Raw genomic sequence first — 26333 nt, 5'->3', positions numbered from 1 at the left:
AGATGGATTAGGAATAGGCAAAAGAAGAAAATACTCATTTATTTACAATAAATTCATCAGTTTTAAGCAGACAACGAGCTAATATATGTACTGTGCACTGATGTTTTTTTTTTTGACAGTATTTATGTTTCTCAAGGGCGTGACATCGACCAGGCTCGATACAAGCAGAGAAACATTTTTCAGTGAGTGAAATTTACAGCAGCGTTGCCATGGAGAGAATTATTAGTAGTTTTGCACAGAACTTGTTTACACCAGCATGCTTGCTTATCTTGCTTTGTGTTAAAAAATACATTTGAGAAGATTACATTTTTAAATAATGTACAGTATCTACTTAGCGATCAGTCTGAACAGTTCCGAGAACGTCTGAACTTTATTTGGGGTCAATCCGACGCATTTTAAATGGTGTCAGGTGTGTGCCGACTCCCATTTCCCAAGGTTGAGTGTGATTGGTTGATTTGCAACACAGCCACACCCCCAGTTAGTGTATGAGTGTGTACATAGTCTAAATATAAAAACATTAAAATGTCGACATGATAAAACATTTTTTTAACCCAACAGGAAATGTTGTAGGTAACATAAATATTCTCAACTGTTTTAATGCTCTCCTTCACAGGTGTCAAACTCAAGGCCCGCGGGCCAAATGCGACCCGCCACAGGATTTTACGTGGCCCGCAAAGGCAAATCATGCGTATCAACTTCCGTGACTTTTGTTCAAATCTGTACCAAAATTTCAAATTGTCATATCGTAAATGATGACATTGAGATGTTGCAGGCATTTTTGTGTTATCAAACATCAACAATAGTTGAATAACTCATTACCCTTGATTTCTGATCCTGAAACTAGTTGATAAAATTGTGTAAATACTGTATGATGGGTCAATTAAAGATTTTCATGATTTCAGTCACAATGGCCCTCCGAGAGAAAACGGAACTCCGCGATAAAAACGAGTTTGACACCCCTGCTCTACTTGGTCATGAAAACAGAAGTTAGCCTGCATAAAATATAACAAATCCAAAAGGAAAATAAAACGACTCACCCTTTGGCGACATCCTTTGGAGAAGGAATTACAGAATATTGGCACAATTAAATTGGCATCCTTTTTCATTCATTACATTACTCATATTCAGCACTTTATCATGCCATCAAAAAGTATGACTCTTTCATCATCAGAAGTTTTACATGCCATCACTCAAACCTGTTAGGGTGACATCAGAAAAAATTAAAAAAAGATGACGTGCATGTGGAGTTTTGTGTTGACCTATGAGGCATATTTTTCCAAGAATTTTTGGTAAAACAAAATCCGATGTGTTCCATTTTGGAAATATTTCAATGTCAGTGGTCCATTTTTTAAAATGTTTAAAATGATGTTATTGCAGATTTAAAATCAGTTTAAAACAAAATACAGTAATCTGGATTACACTCGATGCAAGCCTAACAAACGAATTTATCCAGGAAACAATGTTCACCATTGTTTAAGGGGTTACCTACGCAAATAAAAAAAACAAAACAAACAAGTGTGACAAAAGGTTCTATTCAAATATAGGTTATTATACCAGTCTTTTATTCTTAATGAAATAACAACAGACTGTGTTTGCACAACTTCTGTTTACACGCTTGTCCCCAAACAAATAACATTAATAAAGGCATCAAAACTAAATGGCAAACTACTCGTCTAAAGAACGTCTCAATAAGGCCTGACGCATTCTTGAACAAGTCGACCATGCTGTTTGGGACAATAAAATTACACAATGGAAATATAATAATATACAGAGTACATCCAACCAGCAGCTGTGAACCTCATCAGTGCACAATACCATTAACCACAAAGTTGAAAACGTGCTTGTAATTCGTTGTTGTCTGTCATTTTCACGCCAGAGTTGAGAAGCTGCTTGAGGTATTTAATAGTGTTGGACCGGTGGATTGATTTAAAAAAGCCCAAAACGTTTTTTTTTTTTTTAATTTAAAGTAAAAACCATCTAGGAAACTACAATGTAGCTCAACAGTCTGCGTATATATGAGGCATCTTAAATATACACGGGCCTCTCAGTACTTTAGAATATGGTAGAAAAGTTCATTTCAGTATTTCTTTTCAAAAAGTGAAACATGGAATGAGCAACCACAGCTACAGCTAAACTGTATTTTATAGATTAAATCCGGGACGGCAGAGAACAGACAAAACTGAAGTTTTAGTCATCGGCTGGCAAAGAGAAACTTCTGACGAAACTACAAGCGCTGTCCTTATAATTTCTCTCAATGGTGAAAAACCTGGGCTGTTATTTTGGACCTTGAGTTGACTTTTTCTCCTGGCACAAATGAAACCAATTTTAAACTCACTGCATTGTCTCCTTGTGTGTTGCAGGATCGATTTTAAGGCCCTTGTGCTGGCTTTGAAGTGCCTTAATGGTCTTGCCGCTGCTTTTGCCCTACGAACCCTTGGTAGCCCCTGAGGTCCACAGCCTCCGGCCTTTTAGGGATTCCAAAAATCAGGACACACACTAACGGCGAGGCATCATTCCAGTTTTATGGTCCCCTGTCTGTGGAAGAGTCTGGCAGAGCAACTCAGGGATGCAACAAATATTAATGTGTTTAACAAAAGGCTCAAGACCCAACTTTTTAACTAATATACATTGAAATGCATTCTTTTAACATTTTTTTGTTTAATTAAAAATCCCTACAGGTCTTTTTAATATACGTTTAGGATTATTTGGAGTGTCTTTCAGTGTTTCCTCGGAGCTGTAATTAATCACGGCCACGGTCCTGTCTCGTGGCTCAACAGTCGCCATTTTTGGCTATTCCCTACGCGACTACCCCCGGGGCTCCATGCTGGTACCCCGCAGCCGCTGTCTGTTCTCGACGCAGACGGCTCCCTGAGCGAACGTTTTCCACTTGATGGCGTCATTGCATTATTAGTTTGTCATTCATTTAACTGTGTGTCCATGTATGCATTTATGTATCTGTGTGGATACGTGGGGCCAGGGGATTGATTTTCATCATAACAAATAGAATTACTGTACCTCTCTCTAGGTGGTGAGCATGGGGTTTTCATTAGTTTGAAGCACTAATCATACCCCCAAATAATTATATATATTTTAATTGTGTAATAAATCTGAACCACTTTCACATTTTGGATTGAACTACTAAAATATATATATTTTTTTCTCCATATTCTAATTTATTGAGATGCACCTGTAAACATAACTTTTCAGACAAATTCATTTCGTCAATTAGAGCAAACAAAATAAAATAGGAGGGATGGCTTTGTCGTCCCTGGTGTGGTACCAGTTTGACACCGCAGTGCAATGAAAAAAAACAACAAAAAAAAAAACACGTAAACATTTGGCAGATATCACACACACAGTGACAGTGGAATCTCGGGGTTTGAACTCAGGGGTTGTACAAATCTGACTTCGACCAAAACAATCAAGGTAGAAAAAGCCTCAGAGTTCGACCCAATTGTCGGAGTCCAAACAATCGAGCAAAGGTGAACCCATGTTGATCGCGTCGCTAATTCAAGCCGACTGATGCCAAACGCACACGGGGTTGTGCCAAGAGCAAGCCACTGCCCACTTCGAGTCAAGCGTGCAATCATGGTGTGAGCACGCACATTCGCGAGTACAGCTTGAGATTTTTTTTTTTTTTTACAGTGCTTTGCCAAGGGCCCAAATTTAAGTTGCTTTAACTTTATACATTTATTGTTTAAATACAGGTTGTATATCTTTTCATTAAATAGGCAATAAAATAGGAATTTACTATTTGAAGGTTGGGAACGGATTGAACTCATTTACATGATTTCCTATGGAAAAAAACGTTTTAGCGGTTGAACAAGTCAGCAAATTATGTTCGAACTCCGAGGTTCCACTGGATATACAGACAAGACACACTTCATCCTGAGGCCTTTGCCGTCAGGAGCAGCATTAATTGACATTCCGTCCAACAACAGAAACATTAACGCTTGTGCAAGACAACATTTCAAAGTCAGTGATTGCTATGGACATTCAAAAATAAATAACTTTTAAATTAGGACAGAGGAGGCAAAATGTCATTCAATGAAATGTAAATAAAACATGTTAAGAAGCATTGTTACTGTCCAGCAGAAGTCCGGTTTGTCATCCCGAAACCAAATGATTTCCATAGTCAAAGTAACACTGGCTAGAATTGAAGATGGCAGCTTGCAGGGCAGCTCCATCTCCTTTGTTTTTGAGCGACACTCTTTAGCGGAGTGATTCCCAACCAGTGGCTGATGGGAAATGATACCATTGCACTCATCTTGGGAAACACTACTTTAAGGAATGTGCGGTTCTACTTATGATAGCAGGATAAAAGAGGGACAATTCTATGGAGGCTGAAAATGGAGGCTGCTCTGTATTCTTCTTTTGATTAAATACCGGTAGGTGCTTTCAGTGGGGATTCATTTACCACTACCTGTGGCATAAGTAAATCAAGGGGGGGGGGGGGGTGAGCTGCCAGAATCCTGGTCCCTGATTAAAATTAGGAACCAAGGAGTTGTGTAACAGTACCACTTTGAACAGCGCTAAAGACTCCTTGCTTTAAACGTCAAAGTCTGGTTTGCAGGTTTGTTTAGGTGACATTGTTATGTAATCTTAACCAGTTATTCAAAAAGTGTAAGTGTGCTTACATGCGACACAGCACATGTGAGTGGAGGCCTTGTCAGAGTGATATTCAAACAAAGGAGTAGGTAGGAGGGTTGATTATTAGATAATCAACATACATTGAAAAAAAAAAAAAAAAAAACAACAAAAAGTCCACACAAGGCTTGGCACAATGGAAAGGATGTAGGAGCACAGTAATCCCCCACATATTCACCTTTTTTTTTAACCTATCAGCAGTTATGAATTGTAAAATTACACATATTACATCACAACCATTTGCAGTTTTGGTGCGCTCTACTGGCACAAAATGGCACCCGAGCCCTGTCTACATAAAACTCAAGTCTCAAGGAAGAACGTCGAAGTCATATGTCTTAGCCTGGGTTGTTTGTGGAAAGGAAAGTCATCTACAGCATGTGTGACACTGAACCGTTTTTGTATTGTAATTTGTGACATAATTATTCTTTTAACTACAGTTGTCCTGATTTGATCACGTGATTGCAAACCAGGGCCAATTATGTAATTTTCAGTTCATTATTATCGGAAGGAAAAACACCGGCATTTTTCCACCCTCGTTCTGAAGCATGCTAAAGAGGCACAGAATGAGATGTAGAAACATTTTGTCTACACGGCCTACAGTCAGGGCAAGATGAAAGATCTTGCACGATCAAGTTTTAAGAGCTACAAATGCAACATGTAACATAAATAAACGTCAATTACTTTATGACAAGCAGCTGTGCTGACTCATACATTTGACTCATACTTTTAAATAATCATGTAAATGTATCATTTACGTAAGAAATCAAATCCGCTCATTTATATGTGTGCTGAGGTCATGGGTAAGACTCAGTTGGAGGTAATATTCAAAATCAAGGTACTGGGATTGAAGAAAATGTGACCAGTACAGTGTCAGTTTAAAACTATCAGTAAGACATTTTGAACTTTCTTTAATTACGTGGTAGGCCTTAGTCCCTCTTACTATACCTCTGAAATGTGGGGGATTCCTGTACTTTACCACATCATCATCAGTAAGGATGATCTGAAAAGGTCAATCAGCTGCTCTTCACTAATTGGGCATTTCAGTCCGTCGGGTCATCGTTATCCCGCTCGGTTCTTTGCCAATGACATCTCATTTCTATTTTGTCCTTACCTTGCGAATCCTTCATTTTGGCTTTGCGCGTGTCCATGTAACTGATGATGAACTCGGAGTTCTGATAGATGAGCATACCCGACAGCGTGAGCACAGCGCCAGCGCAGCTCAGGGCGGACAGCTCGCTGCCGAAGAGCAGCTGGGACAGCAGAAGATTGCCCACCACGCTCAGGTTGCCCAGGATGTGGAGGGTGACGGCCGACGTGAGCGTGATGACGCAGCTGCTGGCCAGGTTGTACAGGACCGAGCCCAGGCAGCTGAGCAGGATGAAGACCCACAGGCGCTGGTCGTAGTGCAGCGGCCACTCCAGTAGGGCCCAATTCTCCAGTGCCAGGGCCGCCACGGCCAGGATGCAGAAGCTGGGGATGGACATCAGGTAGAGCAGGAACACAGAGTTGATCTTTTCCTCTTGGAGGAGAATGCCTGAGAGGAAAGAATGGTTCGTCTTAGTCAGTAAAATCGAAATATTGCTTGCTTTCAAGTTGCCGGTGCTCCCGGTCCTAATATGAACAACAAAGTAGGACAATCATATAATTACTCAGTAATCCGGCCCTCTCCATACTACAGCCTCAGGCCCACTTGAGGCTTGCCGTCTACTTTTTAGGTGCCTGTGGTATATATAAAAGTAACCATGTTACGGAGACTACACGCCTGTTGGAAAAAAAAAAGAAAAAATAAATTAAGGGGAGACTGTGGCAAATGCTTTTTTCTCTCCCTGAGAAGAGAACGCGAGGTAAATAGGAACATTGGGTACATTTAGTGAAGAATTGGTCAGTCCGCATGATATTCATTCCACAGAGGAATGTGTCTTTCTCATTCCAACCACTTAAAAAACACACCAAGGCCTGAAAGTCGCAGCACGGTTGCCAACTGGTATAACTATGGAAAGAATTTGTGCATGAGGAAATAAGGACTGTAATTTACTGTAAGGGCAGATAACAGACAAATGCTTTCCTAAATTAAAACATAATGTAACACTCCATATTGAAGTTGGCTCCCTTAGAAGCCTCAAATTTTAAATTTATTTTTTTTGTTTAAAATGTTGGGTGACTACCAAAACGTTTTTTTAATTTTATTAAAAAGCAAGTGTAATACCATTTTTGTCTTGAAAAGTAGGACACTAAAATAGTCAGCATTGTATTTTTAAAAAATGCTTTTCATAACTACAAATAATGTTTGCAATTAAAACCCTATGCAACTTAACTCACTTACTTGATTATTACATAACTAATGTTGTACAATATATATATATATTTTTTTTAAAAACTTCAATGCTTGATTTAGACCGGTTGTTGAAATACTGACTTGCGAAAAAGCTTAATTATAGTCCTTTTTTTTTTACATTTTATTCAAATAACTATATTGTATTACTAATAATATTATTTCAAGAGACTAAAACAACCAATTACATATTGGCAAATTTGAAAATTACATTTTAACAAAATCAATTTTAGGGGAAAAAAAAAAAAGTCTACATTAATGCAACAATTATTACCGCACTCTCAATGCTATAAATGCTAGGTGGGGTAGATTACAGAGCGGAGTGGGTTGTGTGTCTGACATGGCTGTACTTGGCCCGTGCCTGGCTAAGTCACTTAGTTTTCTTGAATGAGACATAAAATACGAACAGTGCTACTTACTCTGTTGGATGGACTTGACACCCCTGAACATGGTGGCTGCGATGACAAACAAGCAGCCGGTCTGGTCGTACTGGACCTCGCCCATGATGCTGAACGATGCTCCCAGGCAGATGGGCATCATGGCTGTGTACTTGAGGATGTGATGCTGCTTGCCCAGGATCAGTGTGGAGATGGCCAGAGTGAATAGCGGGGTGGTGGTATAGATCATTTGCGCAAAGGACAGCTGCACGTAGTTCAGACCCATGTTGCCGAAGGCGATGCTCGCGCAAAACGTAAGACTCAGCAGGAAAACTTTACATTTGGCCCCGGGGGTCAAGTCCTGCTCAAGCAACCCTGCGTGGCGGATCACCCGCAGTTTGATCAAGCCGTAGTCCACCACGATGGCCGTCAGCATGTGCAGAGCGGACAGCAGCAGGGGGTACCTGAAGTTGTACACGGCAAAGATCCATTTGTTGAGGCTGGAGATGGTGGTGCCGGTCACTAGCCAAACAATAACTGCAGAGAGCAGATGGAGCATCTCTGCGGGGGGTCTCCTCCTGCCTCCCGGTTGCGGGCTCGCCTCGTACTTGGAGAAGCCATCCGTGTGTATCATGATGGGATCATTGTCCTCGCTGTTACAAAAAAAGTGACTCTTAATTGTTTATACTGTTAATCCCCATTTATTGCAGGGAATATATTCAATCGGTGAATATTTGCAATATAGACATCTTTTGATTTTAAACCCCACAGATGCTTTAAACACGTTCAAACTGATCAAAACACACCCAAAAATTGCAACCATAAAAATGTAGAGAAAATCTTGTCTAGTATTGTTAAGTGTGCTGAGTGCTGTGAATATTCCTCGATGGCGAAAATGTCAAAAAGCGTGGCATTCTGTAGTCAGTTGTTATGATGAGATCAAGTGAGATGAGTTCGGATTGATATAAAGCATTCACAGTATAGCTGGCATGTAACAAACTTTGACAAAATATCCAAGAGTTCTATCTTCTCTCAAATTGTCTGGAGTTTATTCTTAAGATGAGATCATGACCGGAAACCAGAGAAGATGCAGGATGCTCGGAGACTGTCATTGGACTTAAAGGACTTAGAGTATCCTGATAGCCATTATTTCAATAAATTCTTCGCTCAATTTGTTTGCTCAAGAAAATGAAACTAAAATTTCCAATAATATTCAATTTTTAGAGCAAAGGGTAAATAACTAATTACTATCAGAACTTTCCTTTTCAATCGTCAAAATCGATATTCCACCATGTCTTGATGTAACATCAGCAAAAAAAAAAGAAAAAAAAATGGCAATAAATTCGCTGCATACAACAATACAATATAAAATTATTATTTTGATCACTTCATTGTACGTTCTTGTCCCCACTGGTTGGTCATTCCTTCAAATCTTTTTTTTTTTTTTAAATCATTAGCAAAAAAAAAATTTGCTGACAATTTGGATTGCACAAGATTGCTAAACATGCTAAATCCTATCAGTAACATAGCATATAAGAAACCACTGTGACAATGTAAGGTGGCTCGGAGGATAGGGTTAGGATAATCCTTATCCGATTTTTACAATATAGGGATTTTTTATTTGTACATCGTTCTTCTATCCTATTGTAGTCGATATAAAGGTGTTTTGAAAATGCTAGTAACAAAGATAGAAAATGGAAGCGCCCATCAGTTCTTAAATGGTCTATAATTCTTGACGATAAAAGCACGTCAAAGATGTGTGAAGAATTTTGTGACAAATATTGAAGCAGACTCGTGCTACAACTGGTCTGTTCTGCCTCTGCCCACGTGCTTCTATTTTGATGACGCTATCGATTGCGTAAGGCTCTCCCTGCGCGAACCTTGAGGGGGAAATACCCCGTAAACATCACAAGAGCACAAGACGACGACCAGAAATGTTTCACTGTTTTCTACATTGTTTCCCCACCTGATCAACGTCTCCCTAGCGCACACCGGAACGGGGAAAAAAAGCCGAGATGACAACATGGAAGGAGTGAACGGATAAACTCCCAAAGTAGAAACATCGATAGCCATCACAGCACTACGAATAGGAACTCCGAATTATCGTCAACAGTTTATGGAAGTCTGCAAGGAATTAAAAAAAAAAAAAAAAGCTTATTAACAAAGATTGGTTGGCTTAATGTGTTAGCTATAACGGCAAACACTTTCATCCTACCATGCTTCGCTTCAGTTAATAACGCAGCTTCATAAGACCGTTGATACAGTAATACATATAAAAAGGAGAAGAGTAGTTTGTACACAAGGAAAACCCAGACGCTTGTTTGCTCGAAAGAAAAACCCAAACACTTTACCTTATTTGACCTTTACAAAGAGTCGAGCTTCCTTCGCTCGTGTCGTCATGCTAATGTTAGCTCGCGGCTGGGGAGCAGTCTGTCAAAAACAGGCAGCGAGATTCACTTCCGGGTTCGTCGCGTCCATTACTTTGCCATCGCGTGTTCCCCAAAACAGACAAGATTTGCCGCTGGTTAATTCGGAGCACCCTGAGGGGATACTCAGTGGCACTTGGACAATATCAGTCTGACCGCGTCAAGGAGGACTCACAAATTTCAGCAGCATTGCGTATGCTTTTTTTTTTCTCCCTTAAAGGGCCAGCGTACCATTTTGAAGCCCTCCGACTCAGTATAGATGCCAAATTTTGAACATCAATGTTTCTCATTGATTTAAAAAATTCTCAGAGAAAATTCCTGTCTACAATCTACCCAATCTTATTTAGGACACGAGTGTGGGTACACCGTGGACTGGTCGCCACTCCGAATCACAGGCAACACATTCACTCTAGAGAAGTTATTATGTTTCTAAAAAATAGCTTCCACGGCCATGCCCCCAGGGCCGCCCCCTGTTCCACCACCTCTGCAAAAATGAAACATTTTTGTAACAAGGAAGTTGTTGTAGCTCCCAAAGACAGCGCACATGTCCCTTGTCAACTGTCAAACAAACACCATTAGTGCAGCTATTTTGTGGCATAGGGCACATTGTAGTTTTGGTTTCTCTTTTTCTTTGGGGCGTTTATGGCTGTGAAGTCTTCTGAATGTAGGATTGACTGATGTTATTACATAAACAGTACACAAATTGATGGGTCAATACTTTTGAAATCAGGAGCCAGTAAAAACTGTTCGACAGTATTATTTATTTTACGAAGAGTATCAGTAACAAACAAAATGCTTGCTGTATCTCAATGTTTTTAAAAGTGAAGACAACTAGCAATATTGGTATTTTGGCATGGAACATGCAGCGTGGTCCCTGCATCCTCATCTTGGGCAGATTGTCAACAAAATATTCCCTTTGAAGAAACATTTAACATTGATAGTTGCCGGGGTGACAGCAAACAGCACCACAGCGACCGCTTCATGTTTTTATTGGGGCTAGAAAAAGAAAGGTAACATTTTCAAGGTCGTCGGGCACAAATGGTGAGTTCACATCGTGTTCCAGGAAGAATTCACACACGGTAAGGTGATAAAACGGGCGCTTCAAAACCATGCATAGCTATAGAACTGTACGTGTCACGTGTCAAAGGCTTTAGCATTTAGGTAACTTGCAGGTTAAACATCACTCTTGTGCTTTTCTGGGCAACACACAGCCTATAAAATCAAATGAATCATCCAATCCAACATCTCATGATATTTATATTTCGTTTACATAAATTTAAACACTAACCTTAGTAAGTATGTAGACCTTTTACAGTCATTTTGAATGATGTAATCCTACTTCTACTGTATTTCGGTACAGGCAAGTCAACCAGCGACTTAAACATTTGTACAATAAACAGATTTTTGATAGTATTCTTTTCTTTTATGACTGTCCATACCGGCGAGCGGAGCAGCACTCAAAGCTTTCGGTATTTGTGCTAGGTTTTTTTTTTTTTTTTTTTTAGTCTGAATATAAGATGCCATTTTTTTTTCATTTAATAAACTGGCATTCGGAATAAAGTTGATGATTTTGCCTGAGATTATTTTTTTTCCTCAGGTAAGAGTGCAGTTTACTTATTGCAGACATCTCAAACTAAAGGACAGAAATGAGTCCAATAACTAACACTGGTAACAGGTCCAACAAGGCCCATAACTTTGTTGTCATTTAACTCCCACTTTCGACAGTCAGTCCACTTTGTCCTTCAGTAGAACTTTAATTAAATCACACATTCCATCACAAACCGTCACTATAATTCAGACCCTTGCACTTAATCTATTACTATATTTAAAAGTCAAAATTGTGTACATCTTACTTAATGATGATGATTCTCGAGGAACAGTGAAGACCGCATTTCAGTAGTTCAATCATACTTAAAATGAAATAAAAATAATCAAAAGTATCCTACGACGAATAGCTATAATTGTTTACCAACTTGTAAAGCGGCTTCATCCCATTCAGGTAGCTTCAGATGAAAAAATCTTTGTGAAGCAGTGTGTTGTGATCAGGCTGGCTCAAGAAGCGTGTCGTTCCAGGTTAGAGAGGAATGACGTATTCTGAGCAGACTGAACAATGTTTTATCTTAGAAACGATGAGACGGATGAGAGGAGTCCATGATGGATAAGCGACAGCCCCAGTTTCTGTTTGTTCTAGAAGATTTCGGGACACATGCTCCAGTCCTGCCTCTCTTTAGCCTCCCAGTAGCCTCCCCTGTAGATGTAGTTGCTTTCTCTTGTTCTTTCATCCATTCTCTTCTCAAACCAGAGAGGCTGGTATATCTCCACTTCTTGACCTGCACGCATGCGCACACACACACGCACGCACACACACTCATATTTTATACCTAACTGATATTACCGTATTATATGGCCTTAAACCCAGATTGCTAAGTGTCCAACCACATTATTTTGTACGGATAGATACAGAAGAGTAGAATAAAACTCCAACGAAAATATGTGCTTCTTTCTAATGCATGCATGTTAAGAAAAACAAAACTAATGTGCTAACGCTAAGCAGATGAATTAACAATGTTACTGTACTAATTAACACTACACAGACAGTACAGCTATAATTAGATGTAGACAGTTAATTTTTTTAAACAAACAGATGAGTCACGTCATTTGTAGAAGAAGACAGAATACCCGAAGAAAGCCTACATAAGCACAAGGAGAGCATACAAACTCCACACAGGAATGCTCGGACACCAAAACACCAAATTGCGAGGCAGACGTGCTAACCACAAGGCTGCTACTTGAACAGATTGTGAGAACGAAATCATGGGTGTAAGTCTTCCGAGAAGAGGGAAAGCTGTTCTCACAGCAAAATAGAAACACACTCCATATGGCCTTGACTCCCCAAACTTTCATCCACATTGTGTATATATATTACTCTGGTGCAGCAACACATGGAGACAGCCAATATAACAATACTTAAAGCCATATACTACTATCTTCTGGAAAAAGAAGTTGTTAGGAGGTGTGGACCTATTTTTTTCCTATATGTGTTCCCGTTTGGTGACGTTGCACACACCAGAAAGAGCTGCAATGAATTAGTTGTGATGCACACAAACCCGTTTGATTCTTCTCAATGTATGCTATTACATTGTTTTATAAAGTAAAATGAGAGTTAGTTAGTTAGTTAATTAGTAACTTCATTAGTTAGCCTCACATTTCTGAGGAATGAAGTTCAATTCCGGGCTGCGCCTGTGTGGAGATTGCATGTTCTCCCTGTGCCTTCGTGGGTTTTCTCCAGGCACTCTGATTTCCTCCCACATCCTAAAAATATGCATTCATTGGAGACTCTAAATTGCCCCTAGATGTGATTGTGAGTGTGACTGTTGTCTCTCTCTATGGCAACCAGTTCAGGGTGTACCCCGCCTCCCGCCCATTGACAGCTGGGATAGGCTCCAGCACTCCCCGTGACCCTTGTGAGGATAAGCGGCAAAGCAAATGGATGGATGGAAGGTTAACACTGAGTTTAGTCGCACTCCATTGCAAGGGTACTGCAGTACTGGTATGGTATGGTACTGAATGTGCTTTTCATTGGACAGTGACATTTCTGGCATAGCCAATATTGTAAGCTATGCCATTACCACATTGTCATCTCGGCTTTTTTTTCCGTTCCATGTGCCTTGTGATTGGCTGGCAACCAGTTCAGGGCGTACCCTGCCTCCTGCCCGTTGACATCTGGGATTGGCTCCAGCACTCCCGTGACCCTTGTGAGGATAAGTGGCTCAGAAAATGGATGGATGGATAATATAAAGTATTGCACAGTGCTATTTTCCTTATTGAAAAACATTTTGGGGGGAAGCAGTAGCGAATTATTGGCACTTCCAGGCATTTCAATGGGAAACGAGCATTTGAGATATGAGTGTTTTGACTGACAAGTGTGGTCCTAGAACAAATAAAACTTGTATCTCAAGGAAACCGTGTATGGTATGTTTAATGCACTGACCTTCCTCAAGGGCATGCATGGTTTGGACCTCCCTCCTCTTCCTCTCCAGCCTCTGACACTCTTCCAGACGCTGCTTCTGGATGTTGGCTTCATCCCACAGACCCGCCTCCATGAGCCGCTGGTCTGGACGCATGCGGCTGTCGGTGGGCGCTACCCCTTCTTCTGGCTCGTTCAGAGTCAAAGCCAAGGTGGAGAAATAATGCATGTTTTCTGCATTGTCCCTAGGGTAGCGAAGGGAAAGATGAAGCGATAAATGGCACATTCAGTCATTTAAAGGGAGGTGGAAATGTGTTTGAAAGAGCTCACGGGAGAGGGTATTTCTTCCACAACAGTTTTGGCTGAAGAGTCTGATAAACTGTCTTTTGTTTGCCTTCTGAGCCTCCACTTCCTTGACTGCTATCCACTATTTTGGCACTCTCCATCTTTTCGTCCCACGTTCCTGATAGGATGTAATGGGCCACGCCCTCCCTGTCCTCCACCATGCCAGTTACCTGGAAAAGAAATCACTCGCAATGACAGCACCACTTATGTTTGCGGGTCTTACTGGAAGACATCGCATGCTGTCATACTTTCCGTGGGACATCTCTGGAGAAGTAGCTGTAGGGGGAGAACTTGAGATGGCATGTATCCTTGGTGGTGGTGTTTACAATCTCGATGTCCCCGGACTAGAAACAAGAAAGTAATATATATTGGCATCAAATTTCAAATATTCAAAGCCTTTGAGTCTGTAATTCCTCATGAATAATTCTCACAATGTGCTAGAAATGAACCAAATGAGAAAAATCCCAACCTGATCAATCCAGAGTTTCCCCACAATGATATTATGCACCGTTGAGGTCACTTTGCTCCACATGTAGTAGTTCCCACTTGACTGGAACTGCAAGTGAATCTTTCCTATATTGGATGGAAACATGTATCGATATCACCCAGAAAAAATGGTGGGGCACCAATTTCTTGAACCACTGACCAGGGTAGCCAAATTAGCCTCTCTCACTTTAAAATGTTTTTATTAAGTCCACTTTAGTGACCAACAGACTGCAAAGAAAACATTTTTTTAGTATTTCATTTAACATTTCTTATAGTCCCAAATGTTGTTTTTAACTGTCTTTGTTGCCTGCATCATCATACGAAAACTTTGCAGCAGAAGGCATTACAACACATGTCGCTATTACTTTGTACCTTGTGGCATGACCGAGATGTACTTCCCACGGAATTTGCTGTCAATAGTGATGTATTGCCACAGGGTCCATCCTCGCTGTGAGGTGACGTGGTGGGCGGCAGCTGGTGGGTGATGACTCACCTGTGTGTACACCATAGATGCACGGGGTGATTGAAAAAAAACCTCCCTATTTTCAAGCACTTATTTCCTTATTGTACTTTTTCATCACATTTTTTTCTCTTGCAGAAATCAGGAAATGACAAATTAATCTTTCAGATGAATACTGGTATAACTCGAGATTTAGTTTCAATTTGACATAGTCCGGTCTCTTATTGCAATCTGCAACTTTTACAGATTAATTTGTCCAACACAGGGTCAACTCACATTCCCAAGATGGCCGCACCCATCAAACAGGCTTTCACATCCCACGAAAACAGAAAACGAAAAGTGAGAAAGCATCGCCATGCACTTAATTACTGTAATTTCCGGCCTACAGAGTGCATCGGATTATAAAACTCAGACAGTACATTTGTAAAGGAAATACCATTTGGTACATACATAAGGCGCACCTGTGTAAAAGCCGTAAGTGCCCACATTGAAACACGAGATATTTACAAAGAAAGAGTTTTCAAAGTTTTAATACCTTATCTTAACATAGCTACAACACGGTAGCATGAACAAAAAAAAAACATACCAGTAAAAAAAAAAAAAAAAAAAAAAAAAACAAAAACAGCTGCGGCATCTACACAGTAGCAACACGGCAGCGCAGCCCTAACAGAAAAAAAACCCCCAAAACTAAATCATTGAGACGCGGCAGTAACACCAGAAACACGCTGGCGCGGCGCTAACAGGGCCGGTTAAAAAAAAAAAAACATACCAGTAAAAATCATCGAGCCGCAGCAGTGACACGGCAGCAACACGCTAGCATAGCGCTAACGCTAGCCCACCACTATCAGGGCCGTTAAAAAAAAAAACAAAAAAAAAACATACCGGTAAAAGTCACTTCCTCAGCACAGATATTCCACTGGCTGACTCTTACTTTTTCCACTTGAGTGCCCCCCTGCGGCCGTTAGAAAAGGTATGGATACTTTTAGGACTTTAACTCACCTGCTCGCATATGGAGCGGTAGCCGAATTCCGGCAGGCGGTCCAGCTCATACGTTTCCCCCAGTAGAGGGTTGAAGGGCTTGGATGTGCGATGGATGGTGGTGGAGTAGGAGGAGACGGAGAAGGCGGCCACCAGGCACATCTGCTCCAGGGAGGAGTCGCAGCGAGCCGCCCGGTCAAGGAGCTCGCTGTACTCCACGTCCTCGGTCAGACGCTGTAGCATTGACAGTGGCTCGTTAAAGTTGACCTGACATCAATCAAGAACACGGAAGGAACACGACTGAGTTGAAGTGGATTACATTTGTCGTTAAGAAATGTATGTGATGCGTTTACAGGCATGGGGATCTTTGATAGGTCTTTCCCAATGCAGTTCTTCATGATGCTCCACAGGTTGAGGGAATAATTGGGTTTGTCTGGAATACGGGTGCGTCTTCTTCTGCGTAGCTGCATGTGATTTGGGTCTGAGGTGTCCTGAAAGACGTAACGAGAATCTGTCATTTAGTTTTCAACACCTTGTCTATACAAAAGACAGAAGCCTGCAAGAGACCTACATTCTCATTCAGGGTCCAGTCACTGGGAACTCCAACACTCATACTCTGACTACTTCCTGAGCGTCTGAAAGAAAAAAAAAATGTCGAGTTGAAGGAAGACTGAAAGATAGACTGATCAATTTAGTATAGAACGCAAAGTCTCACCTGTGCGTGGTGTCCGCATTCACAGTTATGAACGAAGGCGCGTCCTCCATGGCGTCGAAGAATTCATCATTATCATCACTCTCGTCCACCTCACGAGATCTCTGCACACCTACAACAAAATACAAGACATAAACACAAACAACAAGCTATTTTTCTCATGTTAAAAAAATATTGTAAATTAATATAGCTACAAGGAATTTATCCAGAAAAATGAATGCTTAGGCACTAGAATTATGTCGGAAGTGCACTATTATATTCTTCATATGGAATACGAGAAAAGTAGTGTTGAAAATGCTATACATAGCCAAAAAAATCCTGAATTTTATCATTCCAGAAGATTAAGAGGAGGAGAAATAATGGCCATTTCCATCTCACAACACAGAAGTGAACTACTCACAAAAACTAAAACACAACACATTTCCTGGGTCATAGATTTGGAATTTAAACAGTCCTCTTCCAGTCCAGAAGACTGAAATGTATTGGATGAGTCAGAATCACGATCAGCATCAAATTTTGCGAGAAGTCTATGTGTTTTCTAATAATTAAAGTGCATTTATATTGACAAATTGACTTTTTTTGTGGTAATGGCCACATTTTCATTCATCTTATCCTGTTGAGGGCTGCAGAGAGCTGGAGTCTAACCCATCTGAATTCAAACAAGAGGGGGTGAACGCTCTGGAACGGTCGTGGAATATGCTGTATATAGAGACAGAAAAGCTATCACATTCATGCTCACATTCACACGTCACTTAATGGGAATTGAATCCACGTGCGTCGAACTGAAGTCAGGTGGGTGTCCCACTGCAGTATCAGTGACATGCAAAGCAGTTCTATAATACAAGAAAACTAGCCAGACATTTGGCAGTTGGCATCCACTTTCTAAAGGGTTAGGGTAAGGGAATGTTTTTTTAAAGCACGTACGGCAAATAGTCTTGGTCTTACTACACTTATTTTCATCCGTTTTGAAGGTATTTTGTATTCCATGACGAGTAGAGAGTGGTGCGTCTCACCTGTGTACGAAGTGGGCTTTTCCCTCCAGGCTGTCTCCAAGCTATTGTGCTGTTTAGCTAGCTGCTCAATGGTGGTTTCCAGATAATGACGTTGCTCTTGCTCATGCTGCAGGGCTTTCTGCCACCTTCGGTTTTGGGACTGTGCTACATCCAGGAAGTCACGACAAGCCTGAAGTGTGAGGACAACACAGAACTCAGACAACACGCCCCCAGGCCCCACTTCCATCTCGGAGAAAGATAATGAGGGCAGCTGCAGCCTCACACTCACATTGATCATAGCATTGGAGGTGATGCGAAAAAGGGCGGCTCGCTCATTAACGGTCTTCACTTTATCCGTGCCGTTGACGCAGCCGCGGAGATCCTCAAATTCGCTGAGGGAGCGCTGGAGGGCGGCGCCATGCTTTCCAATTAACTCGTTGCAGGTGCTGAGATCATCCAGCTTGCTGGCCAACGTCTTTAGGACTCCTTGGCTTAAGACTCGAGCGTCATGCGGGCCCGGACTTTCTTCATCTCCTGAGTCATCTGCTCATAGACAGGAAAAATCAACACATGGATTCTATCGATCAATTGCATTTCAGCAGCACTGGTCGTCATTAGGCTCCCAATCCCAGATGACTTTAAAAAGACCAGAGTTCATAAAGGTTTGATGATGGCAGCGGTTTGACTATGGACTGAACCATTTCTACTTCAGTGAAACCTCGACGGTTTCTCCATTTAATCTCGTTTTGCTTGAGATGAGGGTCATGGGATATTGGCATGCGGATGAAAACACTTCACAGCCCATCCCAGACGTTCCATCATTTAACAAGAGGGGGAAGCTGTGACTGAATATGGTTGCCGTGGAAACTTAAGCTTGTGCAGTCAGAAGGCTTCGCTATTTTTAGAAGTGAGGGGAGATGACGCAGTCCAATTTGCTTCCACCTTTTCTTTCCCCGAGACTCCATCACTCACAGGGATTTAAAAAGCAGGGCATGTGGGCTAGATATTTAGTCTGGATCCTGTCAGTGATGGCCCCATTCTGAGACAAATGATTTGATTTTATTTATTTTTTTAAAAAGGGTTCAATCTGGGCAAAGAACATGAGCAAAAAATTAGGAGGGGAAATGTTACAAGGGAGAGGTTGGAAAAAATGTTTTAGAACCCAAATAGAGCAGGAAATAAGTAATCTCACATTGCTCGTGATTTATATTGCAGAGTACCTTATGCTAGAGTGTACTTCCAGGACACATATCACAGTACAGGAGGAGTTGAAATAAATCAGATTTGTAGTTTTAAGTACTTTGGAGCGCTCCAAATGGTTCTCGGGCACATTGGTGACTCACGAATGCAAGTAGACACACAGTTGATGGTTGGAGCATGACTTTCAACATGCGTAGGAGGACAGAATCAAAGTTGGACTCTGTAACAAGCTGAAAGTTTGCTGCAGCATAACGACAGCGCAGTTACCATTTCTTCACTCTTTAATGAAAGAGTCATACATTTTACACATTTTACACAAATTAAGGCACTTTTTAATTGTTAAGGCAAAACATTGTTAACGCTCCGGTGCCTAGTGATGTGATGCTATTGTGGTGCCAGAGCGTTGAAAAAAAGGACATATTTTTAGATAAAAGTACATTAGCAAATTAGAAAATGGTCAAAAACTCCAGAATATTTCAGTTAAATAAATTATAGTGATTAATATAACTGATAATAATAGACAGTTAAATGTCATTCAGACAAGTTTTTATAACTCACTTTTGATTGTTTGTAATGTAGTGTAATATTCTAAAGTTTTGAAATGGTGAGTATGAGTGTTTTTTTTTTGTTTTTTTTTTTTTAGCTGTAACCAGTTATAAAAAATAACATTCCTGAAGAATTTTACTCTGGGTGAAGTGAATGTAGCTATCATATATTTATTGTTTACATCTGTAAATATTTGTATTTTAAGCCCTTTGATAAATACATAAACATTCACTGAAGATGCAATTTTTTTTCCCAAGGACTAATTTGGATTTATATTCTAGTTTACGAATTAAAAAATTTAAAAAAATCCCCACCCACCCCCAAATTGTATCACAACAGTAAGTATATAATTCATTTGTTCATATTCATATTCTTGTTGGTCTCAGTAGCAAATATGCAACCATCCAACCATTTTCTGAGCCGCTTAGCCTCACGAGGGTCGCGGGAGTGCTGGAGCCTATCCCAGCTGTCAATGGGCAGGAGGCATGGTACACCCTGAACTGGTTGCCAGCCAATCGCAGGGCACATGGAGACAGACAGACAACGCAATTTAGAGTGTCCAATTAATGCATGTTTTTGGGATGTGGGAGGAAACCGGAGTGCCTGGAGGAAACCCACGCAGGCACGGGGAGAACATGCAAACTCCAGAGAGGCAGTGCCGGGATTTGAACCCGAGTCCTCAGAACTGATCAATGCTTTACAGCTGCCCCACCGTGCCGCCTTAGTAGTAAATATGTACAGCCATATATAGCATTTTGTTTTTTGCATTGTTATTATTATTCTGCAACAATCCACTGAGCTGCTTTAAATGTTGAAATTCCCAAAGCCTCATCTATTCTATTCGCATCATGCATGAAGTGCTTTGCCATTCAAGACACCAACGGAGCAGGATTGATGCTAAAATCTTAACATGGCCAGAGTAAGAGGAAACATTACTATACCTAATGTAGGTGTAAATATTTTCAATGAGGATTAAACTAGTACAAATGGAATGCTTTTAATATGTAGTTACATTTAATAACCCACAATTGAGCAATAATGCAACATTGAAGTAAAATATTCACATTGTTCATTTCATCAACATAAGAGACAATGAGTAATTCAATCACAGGCACCAAATCTGGCTCTGAATAAATTACTGCTGCTCACTGACGACTGTATCCAAATCTCCATGAGCGCAAACAAAAAGGAGCAATATCACATGCATGTAAATAAACATACACAGATGCCACAGCTTCTATTTTAAAGCCTTAATCTTTTCTGAGCAGTAAGCAATTAACTGGTTACTTACAAGGTGACATTCATTGGGAAGTCTGCACTTATCCTGCCCTATTGTGTGTGAATAATATTTTGAATGAAAATCTTTCTGCGCTCTCTCGCTCTCTCTCTCTCATTTTTTAACATGCTCTGCTTCCAGAAGGGGAGGTGGAGCCTAAAGCAAGGTCATTCATTCATTCTTGCTGTCGTCATAGCGGAGCACACCGGGGAGGGGGAGAGGAGGCGCGAGTGTGTACGTCATTGTGGCACTCATACGACATGATAGATAAATTTATGTTATGAGACTGCATTACATGTTAGGGTCAAACCTCCCATCAGGGAAATGAATGATCGTGTCGGTGGTGTGAAGGATGACGTGATGATGTAAAGCCTTGGATTGCGCCACAACAGTACTTCAGAATCCTCTGGACTGATCCTTCCAGAACAACACTACCCTCTTGTGTCCAGCAAAAAGCACAAAAAACATTCTAACATTGTGGCTAAAACCAGTCTGAAATCTGAGACAGCCTTTTTTAGAATATCTTGCTATCGTCTTCTAACTAAAATGAACACATGATGTCCTGTTTTATTGGAGGATTTTTTTTCCCCCCCACTTGAATCATGATGAAAGTGTGTCATCCATAAACATGATAGTCCATTATGTTGAGCTTTGTTATATGGCGGACGGCACAGTGGGGCAGCTGGTAAAGCGTTGGCGTCACAGTTCTGAGGACCCGGGTTCAATCCCTACGTGGAGTTTGCATGTTCTGCCCGTGCCGGTGGGCCCTCCAGCGACCCCAGTTTCTTCCCACATCCCAAAAACATGCGACATTAATTGGACACTCTAAATTGCCCCTTGGTCTGATTGTGAGTGCGACTGCTTGTCTCTATGTTCCCTGCGATTGGCTGGCAACCAGTTCAGGGTGTACCCTGCCTCCTGCCTGCCCGTTGATAGCTGGGATAGGTTCCAGCACTTACTGCGACCCTCGTGAGGATAAGTGGCAAAGAAAATGGATGGATGGATGTTATATTGCATTGCAGAGTTATAATATTTTGTTATTTTGTTCACCTTAATAACCTTGTTGCATGTCACGTTAGCATTTGCTGCTGTAACAGGAGTGTCATAAATTGGAATATGTTCACTAAATACGAGCCATTAATTGGGTTCTTGTCAGAACCCATGCTGATGATCGCGGAAACTGCTGCTTGTCTGTAAATATAGAAATATAGTCACGTGATTTTTTTCCCCACTTTTTGTTAAAAGTTCAACCTTGGTAGAGATCTGTGCTTTACTGAATACTTCTCTAAATCTAAATAAATTGAATTTAGCCAATCTAGATCAGCCCCTAATCATAGGAACAAAATCCGTAACCAGTAGTATGAGGTGGGAATAACAGACAGGTCCTCCCACTCAAAACAGGCTCATTTCAGCAAAATGAAAACTTGAATGTGTGCAGTGTTCTGAACCAGAAAAATGTAAATAAATGCATTTCCTTAAAGGAATTGATTTTGAGCTTTAATACACTCATTAACTTTGTCTCTCACTAAAAACTAGCTGGTTCATTTCATAGCTCATAATTCAAAATGTTGAACTATGTTTTCTGGTCCAAAAACGAGCTACTTCATAATTCTTGTATCCGTTTGATTATTATGCGAAGTTGGCAAAATGTTTACTGGCAACGTTGAGTACGAATGCCAACGTTGAGTACGAATGCTTTCCATTCTTGCTGAAAACATCAGTGGTACTCATTTTTTTCTTTGAGCGATCTTTGTCAAAAGCGTTTCCATAATTAGTTCTGACACAATCAGCGTTAGAACCTTCTGAGCCTGTGGACATTGACTACCGTGCAAAAAACTACGGCAACCCCACTAGGACAAACTGTCTTTGCGTCATTTGCGTTGCCTCCCACGACAAGCTACGACAACCCCACTAGGAAAAACCTTCTCTGCACGACAGAAATCAGATGTACAGAATGTCGTTATGATGCCTCTGCGAGCCATATGCAACCACCAAAAGAGCCACAGGTTCCCGACCTCTGCTGTACACCAACATCACAGGGTGACTACTGCGTCGACTTACATCACGATGACGATCCTCAAGCAATATAGTAATTTAGTATTTATAAATTTTGTGCAAAGTGGGTGATGGAGATGATGGAGGGCTACTAACCTACTCTAATTGACATAAATTAAACAACCCTGTCAACACATTTATGTAAACATAAATGTAGACTCTGAAGGCCTTTTCACTTTGCACACAGCGACGTGAAAGTGCGCTGTTACCTGAGTGATGAATGAGCGCGTTGGCATTGACTTTGGCCCGCTGCAGTGTCGACAACCAATGCTGACACTCCCCTTCAGAAGTGGCCTTCAGGTGGTAACTCCGACCTCCGTTGGTTATCAGCAAGTTGCACGCGTCGCCCTGCTCGATCTGAGCGGCCGCCAAGGGAATGGTGCCTCGGCAGGTGTGTCCCATCTCTGCCTGCGTCCTGAAGTGGGACAACACGAGTTAACTTGAGTGTGGTTTTCAATGTTCATCCATGGGCAACTATGCATTACAATTTTTGGTATACATCTTCATCAAAAACACCTGACTATACATTCAGTAACAGTCAGTGGTTTTTTTTTTTTGTCTCTCACAATACAAAAACATCTTAGGTTGATTGAAGACTCTAAATTGTGCATGTGTGATTTCGACTGAGAACGGTTCTTTGTCTGTATGTGCCCTGCATTTGGCTGGCAACCACTCAGCGAAAGCCAGCATACAGTCAGAGGAAACATTTCTTAAATGTATGCATTCATTTGTCATTAAAAGTAGTTTCCAGCTAAATCTTAATAAGAGTTAAAAGTATCCTTAAAATTAAACAACACAAACAAATGACATGTTTTCATATTTTTATAGCGGTAGGGTTAGATGTAAACAGGTGTCATGGTGGCGCAGCTCAGAGTTCTCAGGATCAGGGTTCAAATCCCGGCCCCGTCTGTGTGGGGTTTGCATGTTCTACCTGTGCCTGCATAGCTTATCTCCGGACACTCTGGTTTCCTCCCACATCCCAAAAACATCCATTAATTGGAGACTCTAAGTTGTCCCAAAGTGTGATTGTGAGTGCGACTGTTGTCTGTGTCTATGTGCATGTGATTGGCTGACAATCAGTTCAGGGTGTACCCTGCACTGATCTAAAAAAAAAAAAAAAGACTGGATAGTGCATACATATCTAGCGGTGTCGAGTGGTTGAAGCCTGTTGGACACGATCTTGGTACTCCCAAAATGTGTGGAGGAAATGGCTTACCGCAGTGATTTCCAACCTTTATAGAGCCAAGGCACATATTTTACAATTACAAATTTTACAATTTACAAAAAAATCACACGGCACACCAACAAAAGTAAATGTCACCAAAAATGAATTGATTAATTACTGTATGTAGGGCCCGATTTCCGTGACATGTTAACTTTTCCCAGAATACGCTGTGACACTATCATCATAACATAGCAAAAAAAAAAACGAGCATTTTTTGTCATAAAAACATTAAATTTTAAGTCAGTCAGTTAGATATATTTATGGAAATAAGGACTCGCAATGAGAAAATTAATGCTAAACGCGTTGTTCATCTGTTGTCTTTGCGACGTCCCGTGTCAGACAGAAAATTTAAACTTGTTTCCTCGCATTTGAAAATCAAATTCAATTTGCAGAGTTCTGTGTTATGAAATTCATCAAAAATTTCACAGAAAATCTGTTTTCTTGCATATCCACTAATTAAGTATGGGAAAATATTTACATTGCTTTTTCACGAAAAACCGTCGGCCTATAAAGGTGAGGCAAAAAATGAACAGTGAACAACAACAACCTTAAACAAAACTTTGTTCAAGGGAATTAAGATCATCAGAAAATACATCAGTTTTGGTGGCCAGTGAGGTATTCAAACTTTTTTTTTTTTAGATCAGTGGTACCCTGCCTCTTGCCCTATGACAGCTGGGATTGGATCCACAACATCCTCGTGAGGATAAGCAGTTCAAAAAATGGATGGATGGACTTGAGCCAATTGTACTATACCCATCTATCAATGTATCCATCCCATCTATCATCTAGTAGGTTATTTCGCGTTCTGCTTTGTAGTTCCTGACTAATACTGTACTCACCTTTGTTGCCTGTTGGATTCTCGTGTATTTCATATATAGTATTATATGTGTGTGTGTACGTACACAGACACACACACACCACACACACACACACACACACGCCTTAAAGTATTTAAGCCAAGGTTGTTTCAGAAACACGTGAATGAAATGATTTCTGAATATCTCATCTTAAATCACACTTTTTTCTTACACGCAGGAACATCTCACAGTTAAAAAGACATTACTTTACGTTTAATGACATACATCATCACACAAATGATTGGTGTGAATATGAAAATTATATACATTTTTTTTCTTGAGTTTGGTTGCGTTTATATTTCTTGTACACAAAACAAATGTATACTTCTTTTTTCTAAAACAGCCCAGCGTGGAAGAGTGACCTTCACGCAGCCCCCACCCGTGTCGTCCCCCCATACCTGTAATAGGACAGCAGGCCGTTGCTCAGGACGAACCACCGCCTCTGGTATCCCTTCAAGTAGTTGGTCCATTTGAAGAGCCAGCCCTTGTGGGTGTCCACACGCGGCAGCTGGATCCCCGGGAGAGTCGGGGAGGGTAAACTCCTCACCAGCTCGTCCATGGGCTCATCGGAGGAGGCTGAAAACGCCGTCGAGTGCCGTTAGCTTCCCAGTCGTCGTCCAGAGGAGCCCCAGCTGTGCTTGCTGCGAAGCTAACCGCGGCTAGCCTGCAGCTGGACGGATAAACGTGTCAAAGAATCCCCCTCGAGCCAACCATTTCCCCTGTGGCGGGAGGGATTATCAAACGCAATTTTTTTTTAACACATGACAACGACTTCCATTGGGTGCGGTTTAAAATGGCACACTATTTTCTTCCAACCAGTTGAACCTTTGACGACAAAACGTTGCAATAAAGGGCTCACGACGTCGCCATGATGGCAGGTGCACGGCCGGCACGTTTCAAGAAGGCAAAAATAACCGGAAAAGGAGACAGACAATTAGAAAATGACGCTATTTAAATGTAAAAGTAGATAGATATTATCATCTTGTACTTATACCACGTTCTCTCAACTATAAAGCGTGGTCTGACACATTGGTGACAGAATGCGGCACAGATCCCCTTTCTCAGATTCTCAACAAGAAAAGGCCACATTATTAAAATAATTGTTTTTAGTATAATATTGTATTTTTAAATCTAAGGTACTGTATAAATTCAATACAATCAACAAATCGTTCTAGCACTTCCACAAGACAAAAATGCACAGCGATAACCCTTGCCCTCAACAACCTGTTGTAAACAGAAATCCAAGCACAAAGTCCATCTTTAAATCTACATCTAATGTATTTTCGTTTTCTGTTGTTGTATTTTTGCATTACTGCCACCAACTGATAGTCTTTCCACTGCAAGGAAACCAATGTGAATTAATGGTGCCGGATATTTTGACATTTCCTGGCGCTATCTTATGGCGGGGTCTGAAGTGTAATCAAATTGTGTACTCGTATCTTAAGGCAGAAA

The 26333-nt window shown here is 40.9% G+C and overlaps 2 protein-coding genes across 6 annotated transcripts in view; both read right to left on the bottom strand.

The window, feature by feature from the left end:
- The window catches only part of slc35e4 (solute carrier family 35 member E4), a 12311-nt gene extending 425 nt beyond the window's left edge, over positions 1 to 11886 (bottom strand). The window contains exons 1-3 of one of the 4 annotated variants that reach the window (XM_061801189.1): positions 11756 to 11886; positions 7399 to 8009; positions 5837 to 6181 (exon numbers count right to left, since the gene is read on the bottom strand). In XM_061801189.1, coding sequence (XP_061657173.1) covers positions 5837 to 6181; positions 7399 to 8009; positions 11756 to 11772 — 973 coding nt within the window. In that variant the 5' untranslated portion in view covers positions 11773 to 11886. Of the gene's footprint in view, positions 1 to 1539; positions 6182 to 7398; positions 8010 to 9322; positions 9465 to 9707; positions 10134 to 11755 lie in introns of those variants that run through there. The other 3 variants (XM_061801190.1, XM_061801188.1, XM_061801192.1) reach the window with 3 other exon arrangements.
- Positions 10755 to 26333, bottom strand: osbp2a (oxysterol binding protein 2a). 2 transcript variants are annotated; one of them, XM_061801186.1, is made up of 14 exons: positions 25280 to 26333; positions 23009 to 23214; positions 18012 to 18265; positions 17744 to 17912; positions 16734 to 16842; positions 16590 to 16653; positions 16372 to 16509; positions 16040 to 16285; positions 14953 to 15073; positions 14564 to 14667; positions 14343 to 14438; positions 14080 to 14264; positions 13774 to 13994; positions 10755 to 12112 (listed from the first exon to the last, which is right to left on the bottom strand). In XM_061801186.1, exons 1-14 carry the CDS (start codon positions 25438 to 25440, stop codon positions 11970 to 11972), a joined length of 2217 nt encoding a protein of 738 aa, XP_061657170.1. In that variant the 5' UTR covers positions 25441 to 26333; the 3' UTR covers positions 10755 to 11969. The 2 variants fall into 2 exon arrangements, with proteins under 2 accessions (XP_061657170.1, XP_061657171.1); XM_061801187.1 differs by lacking the exons at positions 23009 to 23214; positions 25280 to 26333 and adding an exon at positions 20760 to 20885.

This window comes from Syngnathoides biaculeatus, chromosome 17 (genome assembly GCF_019802595.1).
Source record: "Syngnathoides biaculeatus isolate LvHL_M chromosome 17, ASM1980259v1, whole genome shotgun sequence".
NCBI lineage: Eukaryota > Metazoa > Chordata > Actinopteri > Syngnathiformes > Syngnathidae > Syngnathoides > Syngnathoides biaculeatus.
This window is presented reverse-complemented; position numbering and strand designations above follow the sequence as displayed.